Consider the following 17,724-nt stretch of genomic DNA (forward strand, 5'->3'; position numbering starts at 1 on the left):
TCTGTTGCTGAATGATATTTTATTAGCTTAATAATTTGGGCCTGCCCTTAGCATTAATAAGCTTCAGCAGTAGTCACAAAATTTTCATTCACCAGTGGGGAAACTTTCTTATTTTAAAAAATGCAATTAGGAAGGGCATCTACTTCTTGGGAGCTGCAGTGACAGCAGGCTTCTCTTCACGAGTGATGGGAATGGTGCGCTCAGGGCCAGAGGCCTGTTTCCTTGGTCCATTCACAGTGAGCACCCCATCAGATGACAGGGATGAAGTAATAGTGAGAGGGTCCACATCAGCTGGAATCCGGTATTTCCTGTGGAACTCCCTGGAGATGAAACCATGTTCATCCTAATCCATGAGAAGGAAGAAAGAAGCAAAGAAGTAAGAACAAGAAATAATGCCACTTCCCCAGAACTCAGACACCCCATTCCCCTTAGGTGAGACCAAAGCCATAACTTGAGACAAAATAATAATGACTGTTCATTTCAGGTTTGTGGGTAAGATAAAGTTGCCTAGAGAGTCACTCCTACAAGTAAGAGTCTAAGAAACCTGAAACAGCCCAAAACTTCATAGTTCTTTATAACTCTGACAGGATGAGATGTTACGTTAAGGGGTATTTTCCAAAGGTTTAGATCAATGCTGGCTGGACCTACAATATTTGGAATCTCATCCTGTCATTGAGGATCTGAGTCACTGAAGAAACCCAGAAATTGTCCTGACTCTTCAGGAATGTCCCAGAATGTTCCAGACACACACACAGGATTGCTGCTTAAAAAAATAAAGACTCCATCCAGGGAGACTGATACAATTTGAAATCACATGAGCAAAACTGAAACAGCCTGTGGACATTAAGCCATACCGGTTTTGCCCAGGTTCTGAGTTATCATTGTTTAAAAGCAATTTTTAAATTTTCAGAAAGTCATGGAAAACTGCATTTTTCAGGATACCCCCCCCAAAGAGTTACTGACCTTAAACAGGCCTGCTGGCACAGGCCTATAATCCCAGCTACTAGGGAGACTGAGATAGGAGGATCATAAGTTCAAGGCCAGCCAGCTTGGACAATTTAACAAGACACCATCTAAAATTTTCTTTTTCTTTTTTTTTTTTCTTTTTGTACGAGATTGAATTCAGGGACACTCGACCCCTGAACCACACCCCCAGTCCTATTTTGTATTTTATTTAGAGACAGAGTCTCACTGAGTTGCTTAGTGCCTTGCTATTGCTGAGGCTGGCTTTAAACTCGAGATTCTCCTGCCTCAGCCTCCTGAGCCACTGGGATTATAGGCATGTGCCACCACACCCAGCTAACACTGTCTTAAATTTTTTAAAAAGTGTTTTAAAGGGTTGGGGATGTACCTCAGTGGTAGATCACCCCTCGGTTCAATCATCAGTGATTAAAAAAAAAAGAAAAAAACAAACAGTTATTGACCCTAACCTTTATGCCTGCTGAATTCCAAACATCTATCTAAATAAACTCTCAATTAACTGATTTCCTCATGGTCTATGGGGTTAGGTACTGATAAACTCAGAAAAGTAGGCAAACCAAGTAGTTTAACATTCAGATGGACTTAAGAGAAATTAATTCCTGAACATCTAAAAGTCACAAACTCCAGTGCTTCAGGGTACACGTAGTTAATGTAATTATGTAAAGCAACCAAGTGTCTGACAACACTATGCCTAAGGCAGTGGTTCTCAGTTGGCTGTAGATTGAAATTACCCAGGGAACTTTTTAAAAATGCTGATGCCTGAGTTATACTACCTAAAAATTATGATTTAATTAGTCTGGGGTATACCTGAACACTGGAATTTTAAAAAATTCTCATGATTCTAATGCAGCCAAGGTCGAAAACCCCTGCATTAGATGGGGAGTGAACATTCCATCCAAAGCAATCAGAACAACAACCACTTCTCTGGGCAAACAAGAACAACAATTCTATCCCTAATTTAGTTTTCTAGCCTCAGAGGCTGATGGCAGTACCTGGCGTACAGGGTACACTGAATGAGCAGAAGAAAAGAAACTCCATACCTGGCGCTCTTCATGCTTGCCATGCACCTCAATCACATCCCCCAGCACCTTGACCTTGAGTTCCTCTGGGGAGAAGTGCTTTACATCCAGGTTGACAGAGAACCTGTCCTTCTCCATACGCATCTAGAAACAGCAAGGTAAGTGAGTGGGAAAGAGAAAAAATGGCAAGAATGTTAATTACACTGCAGTCTCATCATTCTGCAGACTCGCTTTCTATCTAGCTATCTCATCTTCCTCTTGTGCACTAAAAATACCTTTTGAATAAACATGCCTCTGTGGCTCGGGGTAGCCACCACAGTGGTACCTAAGGCCTACTTCTTGGCCATTAGGCCCAAACTTTATTTAGGTGCACAGGAAAGAATACTGACCACCTAGGAGACCAGTCACAAGACATGGATGTGGGCCTGGCTTCTGCTGCCTTTCTGACCCCCAGTGCCAGGCTTTGTCATTTGTCTATGAGACAAAGGCCCCTTCTTTTTCTCAGTTCTCTGCCAAGTTTCCCACTCACTCAATCTGGAATGTTCTGTTGGTCCTGCTTGTCCTTTCAAAGCCCTTGCCCACTCAGCTGCTGTTTACTCACACTTAAATAATTTTAAACCAGAGCTTATCTGTGATAGCCTCTGTCAACCTTATCTGTTTGCCCCATTTTCCCACTCTTAGAACAAAAGAGGGTCCTAAGACTGGACTCTGGTTATTTCCATATAAGGCTTGGCCCCAGGCCAGTGCCCTACCACAGCCCTAGGGCACCTGGAAAATCATAAAGAGGGAACCCGAAGAGACAGTGATTGTTATCTCCAGCTCCACCCAGTGGGGATAAAGAGCTCTGGATGAGGGAGGTCTCTCTGGGCTCTAGAACTTGATAATAAAATCTGCTAGGAGTATGAGATACTAGCAGAGGTGAATAAAGGAGTTTGAAGACAACTTTTTCCTAGCAGATCATTATGAATCAAGCCAGAAAGGGTATCCTAATTAAAAGTTAGGGAACAGAGGATGATCTTCACTGTGCATAAAAAAATGTAATAAATGAGATACAGAGGAGCATCAAATAGAAACAAGTGCCTAGGGGAAGGAAGCATTAGTAACTTCACCTTTTTTCAATTCTGGACACATGTGCCTAAATAGCTTACGCAGGGAAGAAAGGGAAAATAGAGAATGTTCAGGAGGTTCCAAGAAGGGCTCTTGTCCTGGCAACGGGGAGACTCACCTCTGAGAGTCCGGTGTCAATCCAGCTGGGTGCCCGCAAGAAGGAGGGTGGCCGAAGGTAGAAGGGGCTCAGGGAAGTGGATGTTGGGAAGAGGTCAGACTCCAACAGGTGCTCTCCAAAGAACTGGTCAAAGAGGCGGCTGGGAGAATGGAAAGGAAAGAAAGGGCGTCGGATCCAGGGGTGGTGAATGGCGATGTCCATGGCGGCTAAGTGAATGCAGGGGGTCAGCTGGCTGGTCAGCTCCTTCAGCTGCAGCTACAGCCGGCCCCTTATATATGCAGTCTTGTGAAGCTTCTGGAATGGTGATGTCAGGGGTTTTATTATCCCAGCTCACCGCCAGTTCATGGAGACTTGTGATCCGGGATTTGGCAGTGTGACACATACCCAGTACTCACTGAGCTAAGAAAAGAGAAACACAAACACGTCTGAGCTGGCCAGTGACTTGTCATGGTCTTGTTTCCCTAGCTTTCTGTCCACACCCGGTGGCACCCACCCCCACCCCCTGTTCTCTAGATCTGGACAGAGTCAGGAATCCCAAGCAGGCGGTGGTATGCCCCTCCTCCTCTCCAGTCCTGCATGCCAGGGGAATTGAGCCAGCAACTATCTTGGGCCTGGGCAGGGACTGGAATCTTCCTAGGCTGGGCCCCAGGGACATTAACTCTTTGTGGGTCCCTAGTGGAGAGCAGTGACTGCCAATATGTCAGTACCAGGCGTGGTACTGGGTGCCCTGGGTTGACCTGGGTTCAGGAGAAGACCCTGACAATCTGGGCACTGCTCCCCAAAAAGGGTAGAAAAGTTTCTCACATCTTTTATGCTGTGGGGCTGGCATAACATTAAATCCAGAGTGTTTATGAAGTAGGGTGCATGGTGCTTGCGACTGAGGAGAAAAGATGATGTGGAAATGTGCAAACTGTTGGTGAGGGTCTCAAATAGGCTTGGCGTGGCACCAGCTCCCCTCCCCAGCTCACTCCCGGGCCAGGGCTCCCAGCTGTCCTCTCAGGCCCCCTGCGACAGCTGAAGCGTGTGCGGAGGAGGGAACTGGGGGTCCAGGTCTGGCGGCGTTGGTCACACCCTCGTCACTGCACTCGGGGCCCCTGCTCCCTACCCTCCCCGCTGAGGCGCCGCACTATTTTGGGTGGTGTAGACCCCGCCTCCACCTCCGACTGAGCGCTGGCTCTCCGGGCAGCTGGAGGGGTCGCGTTGCGCCTGTTGGGGCTGCACCTCGGACCAGAACCACCGACAGACTGCAGCCATGTCGGGCCGCTCAGTGCCACATGCCCACCCGGCCACCGCCGAGTACGAATTCGCCAACCCCAGCCGCCTGGGTGAGCAGCGCTTTGGCGAAGGTATGGGCTGGTCGCCACCCCAGTGCCTCCCACCCCCACCTCCCGAAATTCTGGGCTGACCTCCCAAAGTTACTGGCCTCCACCCCACTTCAGGCTTAACTGAACTCCTGGGGCAAACCGTCTCCACTCAGACTCCCCCCTTCACCCCCGCCATCAGGGCTCTCTCCCCTTCCTACTGACCTCTGGACAGACATGGAACTTGCAGTGCCTTTATTCCTGCTCCTTTCCTGTCTTGGTGTGCCTTCCTGAGCCCCTTCTACCCACCAAGTCCTGGCTTGGTTTCCCTACTCCATTGCAGTTTCGTTTCCTTTCAATGCCCTCTTCCCACTGCCTGCCTAGATCCCCTTCTCTACTTCTGACTCCCCTCCTGCTCTTCCCATTCCCACATCTCATGAGCTCTCATTTCACCCTGTGCCCACCTTATCCTCCCTCATCCTGCCTCTTGCCTTCTCTTTCTGCCCCTCAGGCCTACTTCCAGAAGAGATCCTGACCCCCACCCTCTACCATGGCTACTATGTCCGGCCTCGGGCCACCCAAGCTGGGGAGGGCAGCAGGGCAGGGGCCTCTGAGCTCAGGCTCAGTGAGGGCAAGTTCCAGGCATTTCTGGACGTGAGCCACTTTACCCCAGACGAGGTGACTGTGAGGACTGTGGACAACCTTCTGGAGGTGTCTGCCAAGCACCCCCAGCGCCTGGATCGCCATGGCTTCGTGTCCCGAGAGTTCTGCCGCACCTATGTTCTGCCTGCTGATGTCGACCCCTGGCGAGTCAAAGCTGCTCTCTCCCATGATGGCATCCTTAACCTGGAGGCACCACGTGGTGGCCGACATTTGGACACAGAGGTCAATGAGGTCTACATCTCCCTGCTCCCTGCACCTCCTGATCCAGAGGAAGAGGAGGAAGCAGCCAGAGTTGAGTCCTGACTGCCAGAGACCCAGCACCCAGCAAGTCCCTTTCTACCTCCGAGGTGATTTGAGCAGCTGCCCACCACCCCAGAGGTAGCAGCATCTTTGTGGGAAGGGAAAGGTGCATGGTCCAGAGTGTATGGTTTGGTCTTTTGGGACATGTCATAGTGTTTGGTTTAGTTCTGGGTGGAGCTGAATAAACCCAAATCTCAGGGCCTTGTTTGTACTGCTCAGTATTCTGTGGCCTGGAAAATGGGATGGGTGGGAAGGAGGAGGTCAGAGCCATTAGACAAAAAGGTCCTGTTATATGTGCTCAACGTCACAGTACCCTGAACTCACACTTGGATGCTGAGATCACTGCCGGAAGCTAACACTGGCTCCAGATCAAATTCCTAGTTATAATTTTCTCACAATGCAACAAAAGAGAGAGTGATCCTGGGAGGGAAAAGGGATATGCCATCCAAACAGCCCAGAGGGCACTGTCTGAGCTGGTGATTAGAAACACAAAAACAAGGGTCTCCAGACTGTCTGGCCCTTTTTGGGTAGGGGTTGGGAAAATGATTTTTGGCTGGGGAGAGTTGCCTAAAGCCCTGGAGTGAATGCTTTGTTTTTCCATACTAAGGTCTGTCCTCTGAAATAGTCTCTGATTCTGAGGGACTGAGTGTGCATACATGGGTACAACCTTCACCATTATCACTGAACCCCACAGCCTCCCCATCCTCTGCGCAGCGGAGGCCCACATGGAAGCATTGTCTCTGATTTTGGAACATCTCAGAAAGAGGAATTACTGCATCCCTTCACCTAATCCAAGACTAAATGCAGGGATCTAACCCTCTTACTGTGTTGGTAATTGCCAGGGAAGCATCCCTTGTAAGTAAAGTCTCAATGCTATGGGTATGATGTGTTCAGGAAAGCCTGGGGTCTATGCCCACACTTAACTCTTTACAATCGAGAGGATGTGCATGTCTATGATTTGGAGAGCATTAGAAGATTTCCTTGCCCCAAAGTTTTTTTTTTCCCCCAATGGTGGTGGACACCTGAAATTCTTCCATTGAAGTGATTTTTCATAACTTTTTGGGGTGACAAAACTATAGATACTCTTACCAGAAAAATGCACATGCTTCCCAAATTTGACAACACTCCGAATAGTTTCACAGTTCGGGGGATCCATTCATACCGCTTTTTTAAAAAAATATTTTTTTAGTTGTTGATGGACCTTTACTTTATTTATATGCAGTGTTGAGAATCAAACCCAGTGCCTCACACATGCTAGGCAAGCGCTCTACCACTGTACCACTGTACCCCCATTCCTACCCCTTTTAAGGATTTGTAGATCCCCAGGATAAGAATCCTCATTTAAGGAATTTGATTATTGATTAAAGGACTGTCTTTCATTAAAGATAAAAATGCACTTAAAAGAAATAAAATTATGTTCAACTGTTTGTTCATCCATCCATCCATTCATTCATTCATTCAACAAATATTTATCAAACTCCAAGTAATGCATTATGGGGGATATACATTATAAATGTTAATTATAAAAACGATAGTCTTTCCTTATATACTCTCAGAAATCTTACCATGTAGTTGAGAAGAATAAAAAAAGAAGTAGAAACTCAAACTTCAACCAGAATAACTTCACATTATTCTGTTTTGTAATTGGGCATTATTTATTCACTTATTTATTTGGGGACTGAGGATTGAACTGAGGGCCTTGCACATATTAAGCATGAATGCGTATGAATCCCACTATTATGTATAATAATAATGCACCAAAAATATTTTTTAAAAAGCATGAACTCTACCACTGAGCTACATTCTCAGCCCCTGAACTTTGCCTAAAGGAAAGGATTCCTTAAAAGAAAATATTTAAAGTCATTAATCAACTTCTGGAATCTTTTTTCCCCCCTTTTCTTTTCTCATTATTGAGGAACAAACCCAAGGCCTTGCATATATTGGGCAAGCACTCTATCACTAAGTTATATCATTAGCCCTTTTTATTTTTATTTTTTTAATTTTTCAAAAAATATTTCTTTTAGTTGTTGATGGACCTTTATTTTATTCATTTTTTAATTTGCGGTGCTGAGAATCGAACATGTACAAGGCAAGGGTTCTACCACTGAGCCACAACCTCAGCCCAATATTTTTTTTTTTTTAGTTTAAGATGGACGTCTTTATTTTTATTTATTTATTTTATGTGGTGCTGAGGCTTGAAGCCTCCCAGCGCTCTACCATTGAGCCACAGCCCCAGTTCTATTTTTACTTTATTTTTAGACAGTCTCACTAAGTTGCCCAGGCTATCCTCAAACTGGCCATCGTCCTGAAGTAGCTAGGCCACTATGTCCATCTTCTGGGGCAGTTTGAATGACAGAGGACTTAAAACTTCATCAAGTAGCCCTCTCCATTTTCTTTTTTGGACATAACTTACAAATTCTTCCTTTTTTATTTTTTAAATTTTATTTTAGTTGTTGATAGATCTTTACTTTATTCGTTAATTTATATGCAGTGCTGAGAATTGAACCCAGTGCCTCACACATGCTAGGTGAGCACTCTGCCACTGAGCCACGACCCCAGCCCCAAATTCTTCCTTCTGTTGAACTGAAATCTGCATTTCAGTAACTTCTGTCCATTGGTCTATTTATGTCCAGAAAACAAATGCAATCCATCTTTCACTTTAAAGTCCTTCAAATGATTAAATGTAAATCATCTTGCTTTTCTTACACATCCCTTTTCCTGGGACATTGTGCCTAGTTCTTTTTTTGTGGGGGTGGGGGCGGTGCCAGGGATTGGATTGAATTTAGGGTACTCGACCACCCAGCCACATCCCCAGCCCCCTTTCTTTGGTGTGTATTTTATTTATAGATAGGGTCTCACTGAGTTGTTTAGTACCTCACTGTTGCTGAGGCTGGCTTTGAACCTGTAATCCTCCTGCCTCAGCCTCCGGAGCCGCTGGGATTACAGGCGTGTACCATGGCACCCAGCTTTCAGCTCTATTTTATAGCACTTTCCATACCACGTGCTACCCAGATTTCTTTTGAATATACTGCCATTTGACAGTGTAACTTGAAATTCAACACACAGATCTAAAATTATTATTCAAAGCATAGATTGACTACTAGAGACTTAGGTAGAATAATCAACATTGTTATTTATCACTCTACATTCCTATTAATGTTGCTTAAAGCACGTCAGGTTTTCTGCCACAAATGCACTCTAGCTAGTTCCTCGTTATCTAAAAATCTTTTAAGTGATTTCCTGTAAATTACCGAAGAGGTGGCTAGAAAGGGACCAAATTATGAAAGACTTCATGTGCCTTCCATAGTTGGAACTTTAAAACAGTCGCAGGGGCACATTCCTGTAATCCCAGATACTCAGAAGACTGAGGCAAGAGGATCATAAATTCAAGGCCAGGTTGGGATATTCAGCAAGACCCTGTCTCAAAATAAATTTAAAGGAATGTAAAGGGCTGAAGGTGTATCTCAGTGGTAGAGCACCCCTGGATTCAATCCCTAGTACCTGGAAAAAAAAAAAAAAAAAAAGATGCTGGAACTCTATTGTGTAGCTAATAGGAAATTACTGATAGTTCGTTCTTTCTTTTTATCCTTTTTTTTTTTTTTTTTTTTTTGTAGTTGATGGACAGAATGCCTTTATTTTATTTGCTTATTTTTATGTGGTGCTAAAGATTGAACCCAGTGCCTCACATATGCTAGGCAAGCACTCTGCCACTAAGCTACAACTCTAGCCCTATTGATAGCTTTTGACTGGGGGGAGATGAGCAGGTAACAGGATTAAAAGAACACAGTTAATGGTACACTACAAAATTATCTTCAGGGGAGAAGCATGTGCAGTGATTGGGGCACAAGGTAATAATATAAGATGCTTTACCATCAGATAATTAGATAAGAACAAGAAGCAATAATAATAACAGCAGCCAAGACTTACTGAGAGCTTTTCGTGTGTCAGGCCTTGAGCTAGTGCTTTACATACATGTGTCTCATTTAATCTTCACCACAATCCTATGAGGTTGTCATTCCTATCACCATTTTTCTAAGAAGATGGAGAGAGAAGTTCAGAGTCCAGTGTGCTCTGAGGAGTCCAGAGCTGAGTATGGGCATCTGAGGAAGGCACTAAAAATAAGGTGAGGATACTAAAAATAAGATTTATGGGCTTTACATGTTTTTCTAGAGCTCATTCATTCTACAGGGGAATTTGCTGAGCTGCATCCTAGGTACTGGAGAGTGGGGAATGAGTCTAACCTAGAGACAATGCAGCAGCTGGGTGAAGATTTTGTAGTCCTGAAACTAAGGATGGGAAAGTGAGTGGTCAAGAAGTGCTGAGGCCATTCCAATCATAGAATCATCTGATTCTATTCCAGAAAGGGGATTAGATGATAAATTTAGTACTTCTACTTTACAATCCTGGAAACCTAGTCTTGAAAAGTTTAAGTGATTTGCCCACATTAATTCCAATAGCAAGAGAGAATACAAAAGAAATCCATTTCCCTAAAATTCAGCTTCCAAGAGGCTCTAGTACTCAAACCCAGATTGGGGACAGAAATCATAAAATTGGTACCAATTACACTGGGAATGAAACTCGAATTTGAGAGATGCTTGATGAACATAAGGGAGACTCTACTCCACTATGGAGGCTATATTTCAAAGGCAGCCTGATCTAGTGGAGAAACGTTTCCTAAGGGAATACAGAGTCCTTTTCCATCTTAGGTTTCTTTTTTATTTGAAGCTTGAAGCTCAAAGTTCATGGTTTCATTAAGAGAAGCCTCAAATCCCAAAGGTGAGATAGCTGTCACCTGGAGCCTCTGTATGTTGTTCCACTCTTGGCTGGAAACAGTCACCTGGGAATCATTCCAGCAGGTGGCTTCCAAAGTCCAACCTGCTAGGTTGAAATCTGACACTGACAGAGACTCCCTGGGAGCTGCCACCGAAAGCTGAACCAGGAACCAGGAAATGCGCAAGCCTCTTTATGTCGGAAAAACAGCTGTGCTCCTTGGGAGACCATACGCCATGGGAAACCAGCTCTGCTGCAGAGGAAACTGGTGAGTATGTGCAAGGGCAGGCGGTATCATCTCTGTTGGTGTATGTGGGGAAATCAGAGAACCTGGAGATAGTGCCTCCCACTGCCATCTTCCTCAGCCTGGCACCTTCTGGTCTCCACACCAGAGCACACTCTCCTTCCACGCTTACTCCTTTCAGGAGACCTTAGAAAACACAGCCATGCCCCACTCCAGTGTCCTTAGCAGGGCTGGACATGGTGAATTGGCATCATTTCTCTTTGTTCTCTTCCTTTTCCCCTTCTCTCCCTTCTTCGCCAGGTAACAACAATAATTGTAGCATTGAAGAGCTTTCTATGCCAGGCACTCTACAATATCATCTAATTTTCCCAATACTTCTGTGAGTAAGTGGTCTTACCCCTCCTCCCACTTTATAGCTAGCTCAAAAGCTGAGGCTCAGAGAAATGAGAAGTTAATTCATGTGACATGGCCAGAAAGCAGGTAAAGCAGGATTCCAACCCAGGCCTGCCTGACCTCATGTCCCATTCTTTCACCACTAGTAATCACCGATCAAGCAGATCAACTTTAAACAAATGTCTGTTTAAAAGGGTGGAAGTGGTAAGGAGAATATCCATGGAATATGTGAATATAACTTTCATATTTATTTGTTGTGTGATCTTAGGTAAGTCCCTTAATTTCTCTGTGCTCTCACATGTAAAATATAGATAACACAACTCCTATTGTTTAGATCACTGGTTTGTTTTGAAGAGCAAAGGATATAGTGTTGTGAAAACTGCCTACTAAGTTATTTGTGGTATTCTTTTGCAGTTTTCACCACCTCCATGAACTCTAAGACCTAATCCTGACCACTGCCTATATCATTCTGTGGCCAGCACCAAAATTAAGGATGTCTCCTTTATAAAAAAAAAAAAAAAAAAAAAAGTATCCCAATATTTAAAGAGACAAACAAGGTACATTGCAAAGCACAAAAGACATAGGGTCAGTACATTGGATTCAAGTCCTGTCCCTACTAATTAGTCATTTTTTCCTTTATTCAACAAATATTTATTGAATATGCTATATGTACTGGGTGCAGTGATAGAGGCAGAAGACACTGATAAAAGGAAATTTGATCCCTGCCTTCTTGAATAAGTTCCCAAAGTTGTAAAGCCTTAGTTGACCCATCTATAAAATGGGAACAAATGTATGAGTCTCCCCAGAATGTTGTTAGGAATGAAAAACCAAACAAACAAAGCACACTTAAACAGTAAGATGTCTATTGAAATAGGACATTTAGAACACAGAACAGCTTCTAGAGAAAGGCATATAACAGCTTCTTTCACTCCCCAGTTTCCCAAGTGTTTGTGTTCTCATCACTGGTTTGTTCTTTCCTTTCTTTCTTTTTTTTTTTTTTTCTTTTTTTTTCTTTTTTTCTTTTTTAATTTTTTTAGTTATAGATGGACATAATACCTTTATTTTGCTCATTTAGTTTTTTTATGTGATGCTGGAGATCAAACCCAGTGTCTCCCACGTGCTAGGCAAGCACTCTATCACTGAGCCACAACCCCAGCCCTGGTTTGTTCTTTTCTGAGGGTGATAATTATTGATAATCATCTTAGTCAGCTTTGTTATTGATGCTCATTATAGAAAGTAATGTGCTTAATCTTACATTTACTATTTTATTTTATCCTTACAATAGTCCCATGTTTAGATTCTTTCTTTCCTTCCCATGCATTCTTCTTTCTCCTCCCTCTCCTCTTTCTCCTCTGTCTTCTTTTTTGAATCCAAGGTGCTCTACCACTGAGTTACAAAGCCCAGCCTTTTTTGTTTTTTTGTTTTTTTTTTTTTTTTTGTGGAGGGGGGTACCAGGGAATGAACTCAGGGGCACTCACACTGAGTCACATCCCCAGTCCTATTTTATATTTTATTTAAAGACAGGGTCTCATTGAGTTGTTTAGTGCTTCACTTTTGCTGAGGCTGGCTTTGAACTCTTGATCCTCCTGTCTCAGCCTCCCCAGCCACTGGGAAATCCTTTAGTTTGAGATAGGGTCTCACAAAATTGCTTATGCTGGCCTTGAACTTCGGATCTCCTCCTGCCTCAGTTTCTCAAGTTAGTGGGATTACAACTGTGTACCACTGTGCCCAGCCCAATGATGTTTAAGTTCTATTAACATCCTCATTAATACTCAAATAGAGGACTAGAGAGGTTCAAAACCTTCTGAAAGTCTTACAGCTAACCTGACACAGTCAGTCTGACTCTAAAGCCCATTCTAGAAACATTATGACAGACATTCTAGCCATCTCTATTTTTGTTTCTATTAAAATATTAATAGGATCAAATAAAAATGGTTCTATTTCAAGTTATCTCAATAAACCTTCAAAGACTGAATGATATTATGACAGTGAAGATTTTTATTTAAAAATATTCTTTGTTGTTGTTTTTTAGATTATAAAAGCAGACAAGTGGGCCGTAGTGGTGCATGTCTATAACCCCAGAGGCAAGAGTATCACAAAAACCAGCCTCAGCAACTTAGTGAGGCTCTAAGCAACTCATAGAGACCCTGTCTCTAAATAAAATATTTTAAAAGGGCTGAGAATGTGGCTCAGTGGTTAAGTGCCCCTGGGTTCAATCCCCAGTAAACCCCCGCCCCCAAAGAGTAATAGATATTCATTACAGAAAATTTGGAAAATATCCAAGAGAAGAAAATGAAAATCTATTAAAAATAAATAAACTCAATAAAGCACCCAGAGATGACTGGGCACTCTTCCCTGAGGTACATCCCTAGCCCTTTTTATTTTTTATTTTGAGACAAGTTCTTACTCAGTTTCCCAGGTTGAGCTCAGACTTGCAATCCTCCTGTCTCGGCCTCTGGAGTTCTAGGATTACAGGCATGCATCTCTGTGCCCTACTTCTTATCTTTTTATTAACTTAATAAAAAGTAAAATTTTCCATGCTACTAGTTGTTCTCCCAACATCCTTTTTAAAGTGGTTACATAAATTTCCATTGACTGAGTATACCATTATTTGGTCAGTCACCAAATATTAAACATTCATGATGTTTTCTATTCTTTGAAATTATAAACAATGCTAGAAAGAGTATCCATATTTGCACATGAATTATTAGGATATAGAATTGCTGTATCAGAGAGTACATGTGTTTATATTTACGGCTTTTCGTATTTATTTCCAATTGCATTTTGGAAGGACTGAACCCACTACCACTGTGAGTGCCCATTTAGTTTCCTGAACTCTGATGTAAAAATAAATTGTCACCTATTAACACTCTGGGTTGTGTCCAGGCACTGTGCAATATCCAATTTGGGAACAGGCTCTGTTTACTAAAATTGGTTAGCCCTAGTCATTTATTTTATTTTGTTTGTTTGCTTACTTATTTATTTTTGCAGAACTGAGGATTAAACCCAGGGACACTCTACCCCTGAATTACCTCCCTAGCCCTTTTGTTTTTTTTAAATTTTGTGTCAGGATCTCAGTAAGTTTCCAAGACTGCCCTCAAACTTGTGATCCTCCTACCTTAGCCTCCCAAGTAGATAGGATTATGGGTGTATGCTACTGCACCTGGCAAGTCATGTCTCTTGGAATTACTATTTTCTCTATCCATTTAAGTAAAAATGACTAGGAAAGTAATAATGACAAGGGGCAAGGAATTAGATGATTCTCTGGCTTCTAGGATAAGACTATGAGGGGGCAGCTGCAGCGCAAAGCAAGAACTGAAGTGGCAGAGGAGGAAGTTGAAAGACAAGTTTTTTCTGCTGAACCACTTGTAGCATTTGAATGGACTGTAACTGCTCTCAACTTGGTAGGCAGGCATCAAAACCAAAAATCACACCAAAACATAGACCTCTATCAGGAGTATAAGGAAAAATCCTGATTTTTTTTTTCCCTACAGTAGTACAGTTAACATGATGTAGAAGTCTGTCTCCTCTCTCTTAATTAGCAAAAGAAGGAAACTTCCCAGGGAGAGGAGAAATCAGACAGACAAATAGGGTCAGCTCTGGTGAGATTTGGAAATGTACTAGCAAGAAAAAGCATCTGAGTAAGTCCTAAACTATTCAGCCTATTTCCTCAGACAAGTGTTCTTTCTTTGGATGTCAAACTGTTGACAACTATATAGACACACTGGCTGCACTGGGGACCCTAGGGGCTCAGAAATTAATATTAGAGTTCTGCCCTGCAGTGAGGGAAAGGTAGCTAGCTGAGTCACACACCAAATTCAGTGCTCCCTGTGCTGCAGACAAAGTACTTCAAAGGACGTTAAAGGTTAAACATCTCTCACTTTCTGTTAATTAAAAACAAGGACAGAGAAGTGGATAGGGAGGTCACTTATTGGAAAAGGACTTTGAGGGGCCCTAACTAGTTAGCTCTGGTTGTGGCACCTTTTAAGCTCCCAGAATGAAAATCTCAGGTTGGTAAAGACCCTGAAAAAATAGCACTGAAGAAGAAGCAAGAGGGTCTCTGGATCCAGGAATATCCCATTATTTGGCAGGTTTCCCTTACCCTCTGCTGGGATTAGCTTGTTAGACAATCCCAGAATAGCCCTCAAAGCCAGCAACATCCCTGGCAAGTAGTGCTGGTTGCCTAAAGCTGTATTTTGGTTTTGGTTATGTCAGTTGTACCACTCTACCTTCCAGAACCATCCATCTGGGAGAGGTACCCTTGAGAAATGCTTTCAGGCTGAACCTGGCTCAGGATGAATCTTTAGGGAATATTAAAGAGACCACAGAGCAAGTGATAAAGGAAAGTAGATAGAGGCCAGAGCTCTTGCACATAGGTGATCTGTTTTTCCTATCACAGGAGCTGTCCATCAACTTTCCAGAAGAAAAAGAAAACAGGTAACTTTGGGAGAGGGCCCTGGGGTAAAGCAAATTACCCCAGAAGACAACACAACTGGTATCTTTGGAAAGGGCATAAGGGTAAAAAGGGAAGTGGGCTTGGAATAAAGGGAGATAGTACATCAAAGAGAATCTTTAGTTTACTGGGTTCAAGGGCAGCCCTGAACTTGTGAATTTTAATTTTTTCTCTTATCTCAGAGTGGTAGGGTTGGGCACTCATTCTTTCATTCATTTAGTAAATATCACAGAGCACTTATGTTGAATGTGAGCCACTCTGTGAGGTGGAGGCAGAGAGGCACAAGGGGAAGGACACATGGTCTCACCCTGGAAGAGCTGAAAATCAAGTTCGAGAGGTAGACTCGTAAATAATGATAATATCGTCTACTTGTGCTATAATAGATATACACACATGGGAGAATGAGAGAAGGCAGAGAAGGCTTTAGCTGAGAAATTAGTTCATACAGAGACACAGAAAGGAGAGAAAGCGAGAGAGACTTGATTGAAAGTGGCCCTCTGGTGTAACTGAGCACTTACTACCACATCGTAGTAATAGTCTGTTTACTAATTTGTCTGCCCTAGTAATCTGTAAGCTCCCTGAAGCAGAGAAAACAGCCTCCTTATTCTTCTATCCCCAGAATCTGGCACAGAGTCTTAATATATATTTATGGAACTATGTCGGGGGTTGGTGAAAAATGAGGTTGGAAGATATTATGACCAGATTGTGAAAGGGCCAGATGGTGTACCCTGTGAAGGAGTTCGGATATAGGAATAGTAGAAGTGAAAGAAGTGGGAATGGAGGCAGGGAGAGTAGAAAGCCCACTACAGTAGTTTACTAGAGACCTGAAAAGGGCAATCTCAGCAGAAACAGAGAAGAGAGAATGGAGTTAAGTTGAATTTCTTCCCTGCAGGGAGCCAAGCAAGACGCACACTGAAGCAGCAGCAACAACAGCTGCAGCAGAATTGCACAAAGGTAATGACAGGCCTCCTCGCCTCTTGGGACTACTCAGACATGGGATCCCAGTACTCATCTTTTTAACCCTGGGACAGACACATCTCAGTCATCTGTAGAATTTGCTGGTTCTGCCCAGCCTCCTCTATCCCCAAAGAAGCAAAGTAAGAGACATCAGTCTAACTCGCCCTGCACTGGCGTTGAGGGGCAAAACCAAGCCAAGCATCTTCCTTAATTCTGTCGATTCCTTGCAGGACCATGAAACAAGAGGACATATGTATGAGCAGGTGTTACAGCAGCCCATCTCTCAAAAGAGGAGTCAAGACCTCACCTTGGAAGAGAGCAACTTACATTATGCAGACATTCAAGTGTGTAGTCTTACCCAGCCACGCTCTGCCAGTGAGGTGAAACACTGGTATTTAGAAAATGCTACAGAGTATGCCACCCTTTGCTTCCCCCAGGCCACAACTCGATATGACAGCAAGAATGGGACTCTGGTGTGAGCCTCCAGAGGAAGGACAGTTTCCATCATTTTGCCACTACTCCTGTGGGGAGAATTCACTGCTTTGGGGAATTGGGTGGCCCAGAGATGTTGGCCACCCTTTAATCTTAAAGAGTTCTAGAGCCCTTTGGAATTGTGGATGTCTCCAGCCTCTCTTCTAGGCTTATTTGCCATCGTTAGCTTGGAGTTGTGGTTGGGTTAGTTACGGGTGGAAGAGTTCAACAAAAAAAGGTTAAGTGGACTGTGCAGGAAGGTAGGTCTTTTGACCCCTAACATTATTCGGGCTCTGAAGTGCAGAAAGAACAGGTTCATGATAAGCTGATCATGTTAGGTGTTATTTAATGGAATCTCTTACACACCTTAAACTCCAAAGTTGAAGAGGAGATGCTCTGGAAAACCATTCTGAACTTTTGCACACAGCCCCCGGGGTTGGCTTGGGCAGTTCCCTCAGTGGCGGGGTCAACGGTTCCACACCTAGGAAGGCTAATGGGGGCATGGGGGCACGGAGGAAGCTTTCTCCAACCACTGACCACTGAGAACTTCAGGTCACCAAACAGCACGGAGAAACCCGGAAACTCCTCTTGGCCGAACTGGTAGCTATTGTCCCGTGGAGCCGCTAAATGAATAAATGGCGTGAGGAACAGGCCTGGTCCGTTTTCTGGGGCAGAGTTTTGCAGCGGGTCCCCGCCGAACCGAAAAGTTCAACCAGTACAGGCGCCTGGGAGACTCATTCTCTTTGCCAGCGCTGGGGGCGGGACTGGGGTGTGGTTTGGACGAACAGCGGAAGGACTCTCATTGGTTGAAGAAAGTCCCTGGGCGGGGCCCCGACCCGCATGAGGCGGGTCCAGACTAACAGGGGGCGTGGCCAGGGAGACAACGGGGTCAAGGCCTGCCGGGGTTGTAGTCTAGTGGGTTAGGAGGCGGGTCCGGGGCGGTGGGG

General features: G+C 43.9%; 3 protein-coding genes across 5 annotated transcripts; 2 read left to right on the forward strand and 1 right to left on the reverse strand.

Annotated features, from left to right (window-relative positions):
* Positions 1-3,605, reverse strand: CRYAB (crystallin alpha B). Its single transcript, XM_079101669.1, has 3 exons — positions 3,226-3,605; positions 2,022-2,144; positions 1-343 (listed from the first exon to the last, which is right to left on the reverse strand). The coding sequence occupies exons 1-3, from the start codon at positions 3,424-3,426 to the stop codon at positions 140-142; spliced, it is 528 nt and encodes a 175-aa protein (XP_078957795.1). The 5' UTR covers positions 3,427-3,605; the 3' UTR covers positions 1-139.
* Positions 3,606-4,336: 731 nt separating this feature from the next.
* Positions 4,337-5,690, forward strand: HSPB2 (heat shock protein family B (small) member 2). 2 transcript variants are annotated; one of them, XM_079101668.1, is made up of 2 exons: positions 4,337-4,571; positions 5,200-5,690. In XM_079101668.1, the coding sequence occupies exons 1-2, from the start codon at positions 4,478-4,480 to the stop codon at positions 5,490-5,492; spliced, it is 387 nt and encodes a 128-aa protein (XP_078957794.1). In that variant the 5' UTR covers positions 4,337-4,477; the 3' UTR covers positions 5,493-5,690. The 2 variants fall into 2 exon arrangements, with proteins under 2 accessions (XP_078957794.1, XP_078957793.1); XM_079101667.1 differs by having other exon boundaries at positions 4,348-4,571; positions 5,038-5,690.
* Positions 5,691-5,831: 141 nt separating this feature from the next.
* LOC306638353 (uncharacterized protein C11orf52) lies at positions 5,832-17,665 on the forward strand. 2 transcript variants are annotated; one of them, XM_079101673.1, is made up of 4 exons: positions 5,832-9,612; positions 10,393-10,527; positions 16,242-16,303; positions 16,537-17,665. In XM_079101673.1, exons 2-4 carry the CDS (start codon positions 10,455-10,457, stop codon positions 16,783-16,785), a joined length of 384 nt encoding a protein of 127 aa, XP_078957799.1. In that variant the 5' UTR covers positions 5,832-9,612; positions 10,393-10,454; the 3' UTR covers positions 16,786-17,665. The 2 variants fall into 2 exon arrangements, with proteins under 2 accessions (XP_078957799.1, XP_078957798.1); XM_079101672.1 differs by adding an exon at positions 15,296-15,333 and having other exon boundaries at positions 5,832-10,527; positions 16,537-17,663.
* The last annotated feature ends 59 nt before the right edge of the window (positions 17,666-17,724 follow it).

The sequence above is a fragment of the Sciurus vulgaris genome (assembly GCF_902686455.1).
Source record: "Sciurus vulgaris genome assembly, chromosome: 11".
NCBI classification, from domain to species: Eukaryota; Metazoa; Chordata; class Mammalia; order Rodentia; family Sciuridae; genus Sciurus; species Sciurus vulgaris.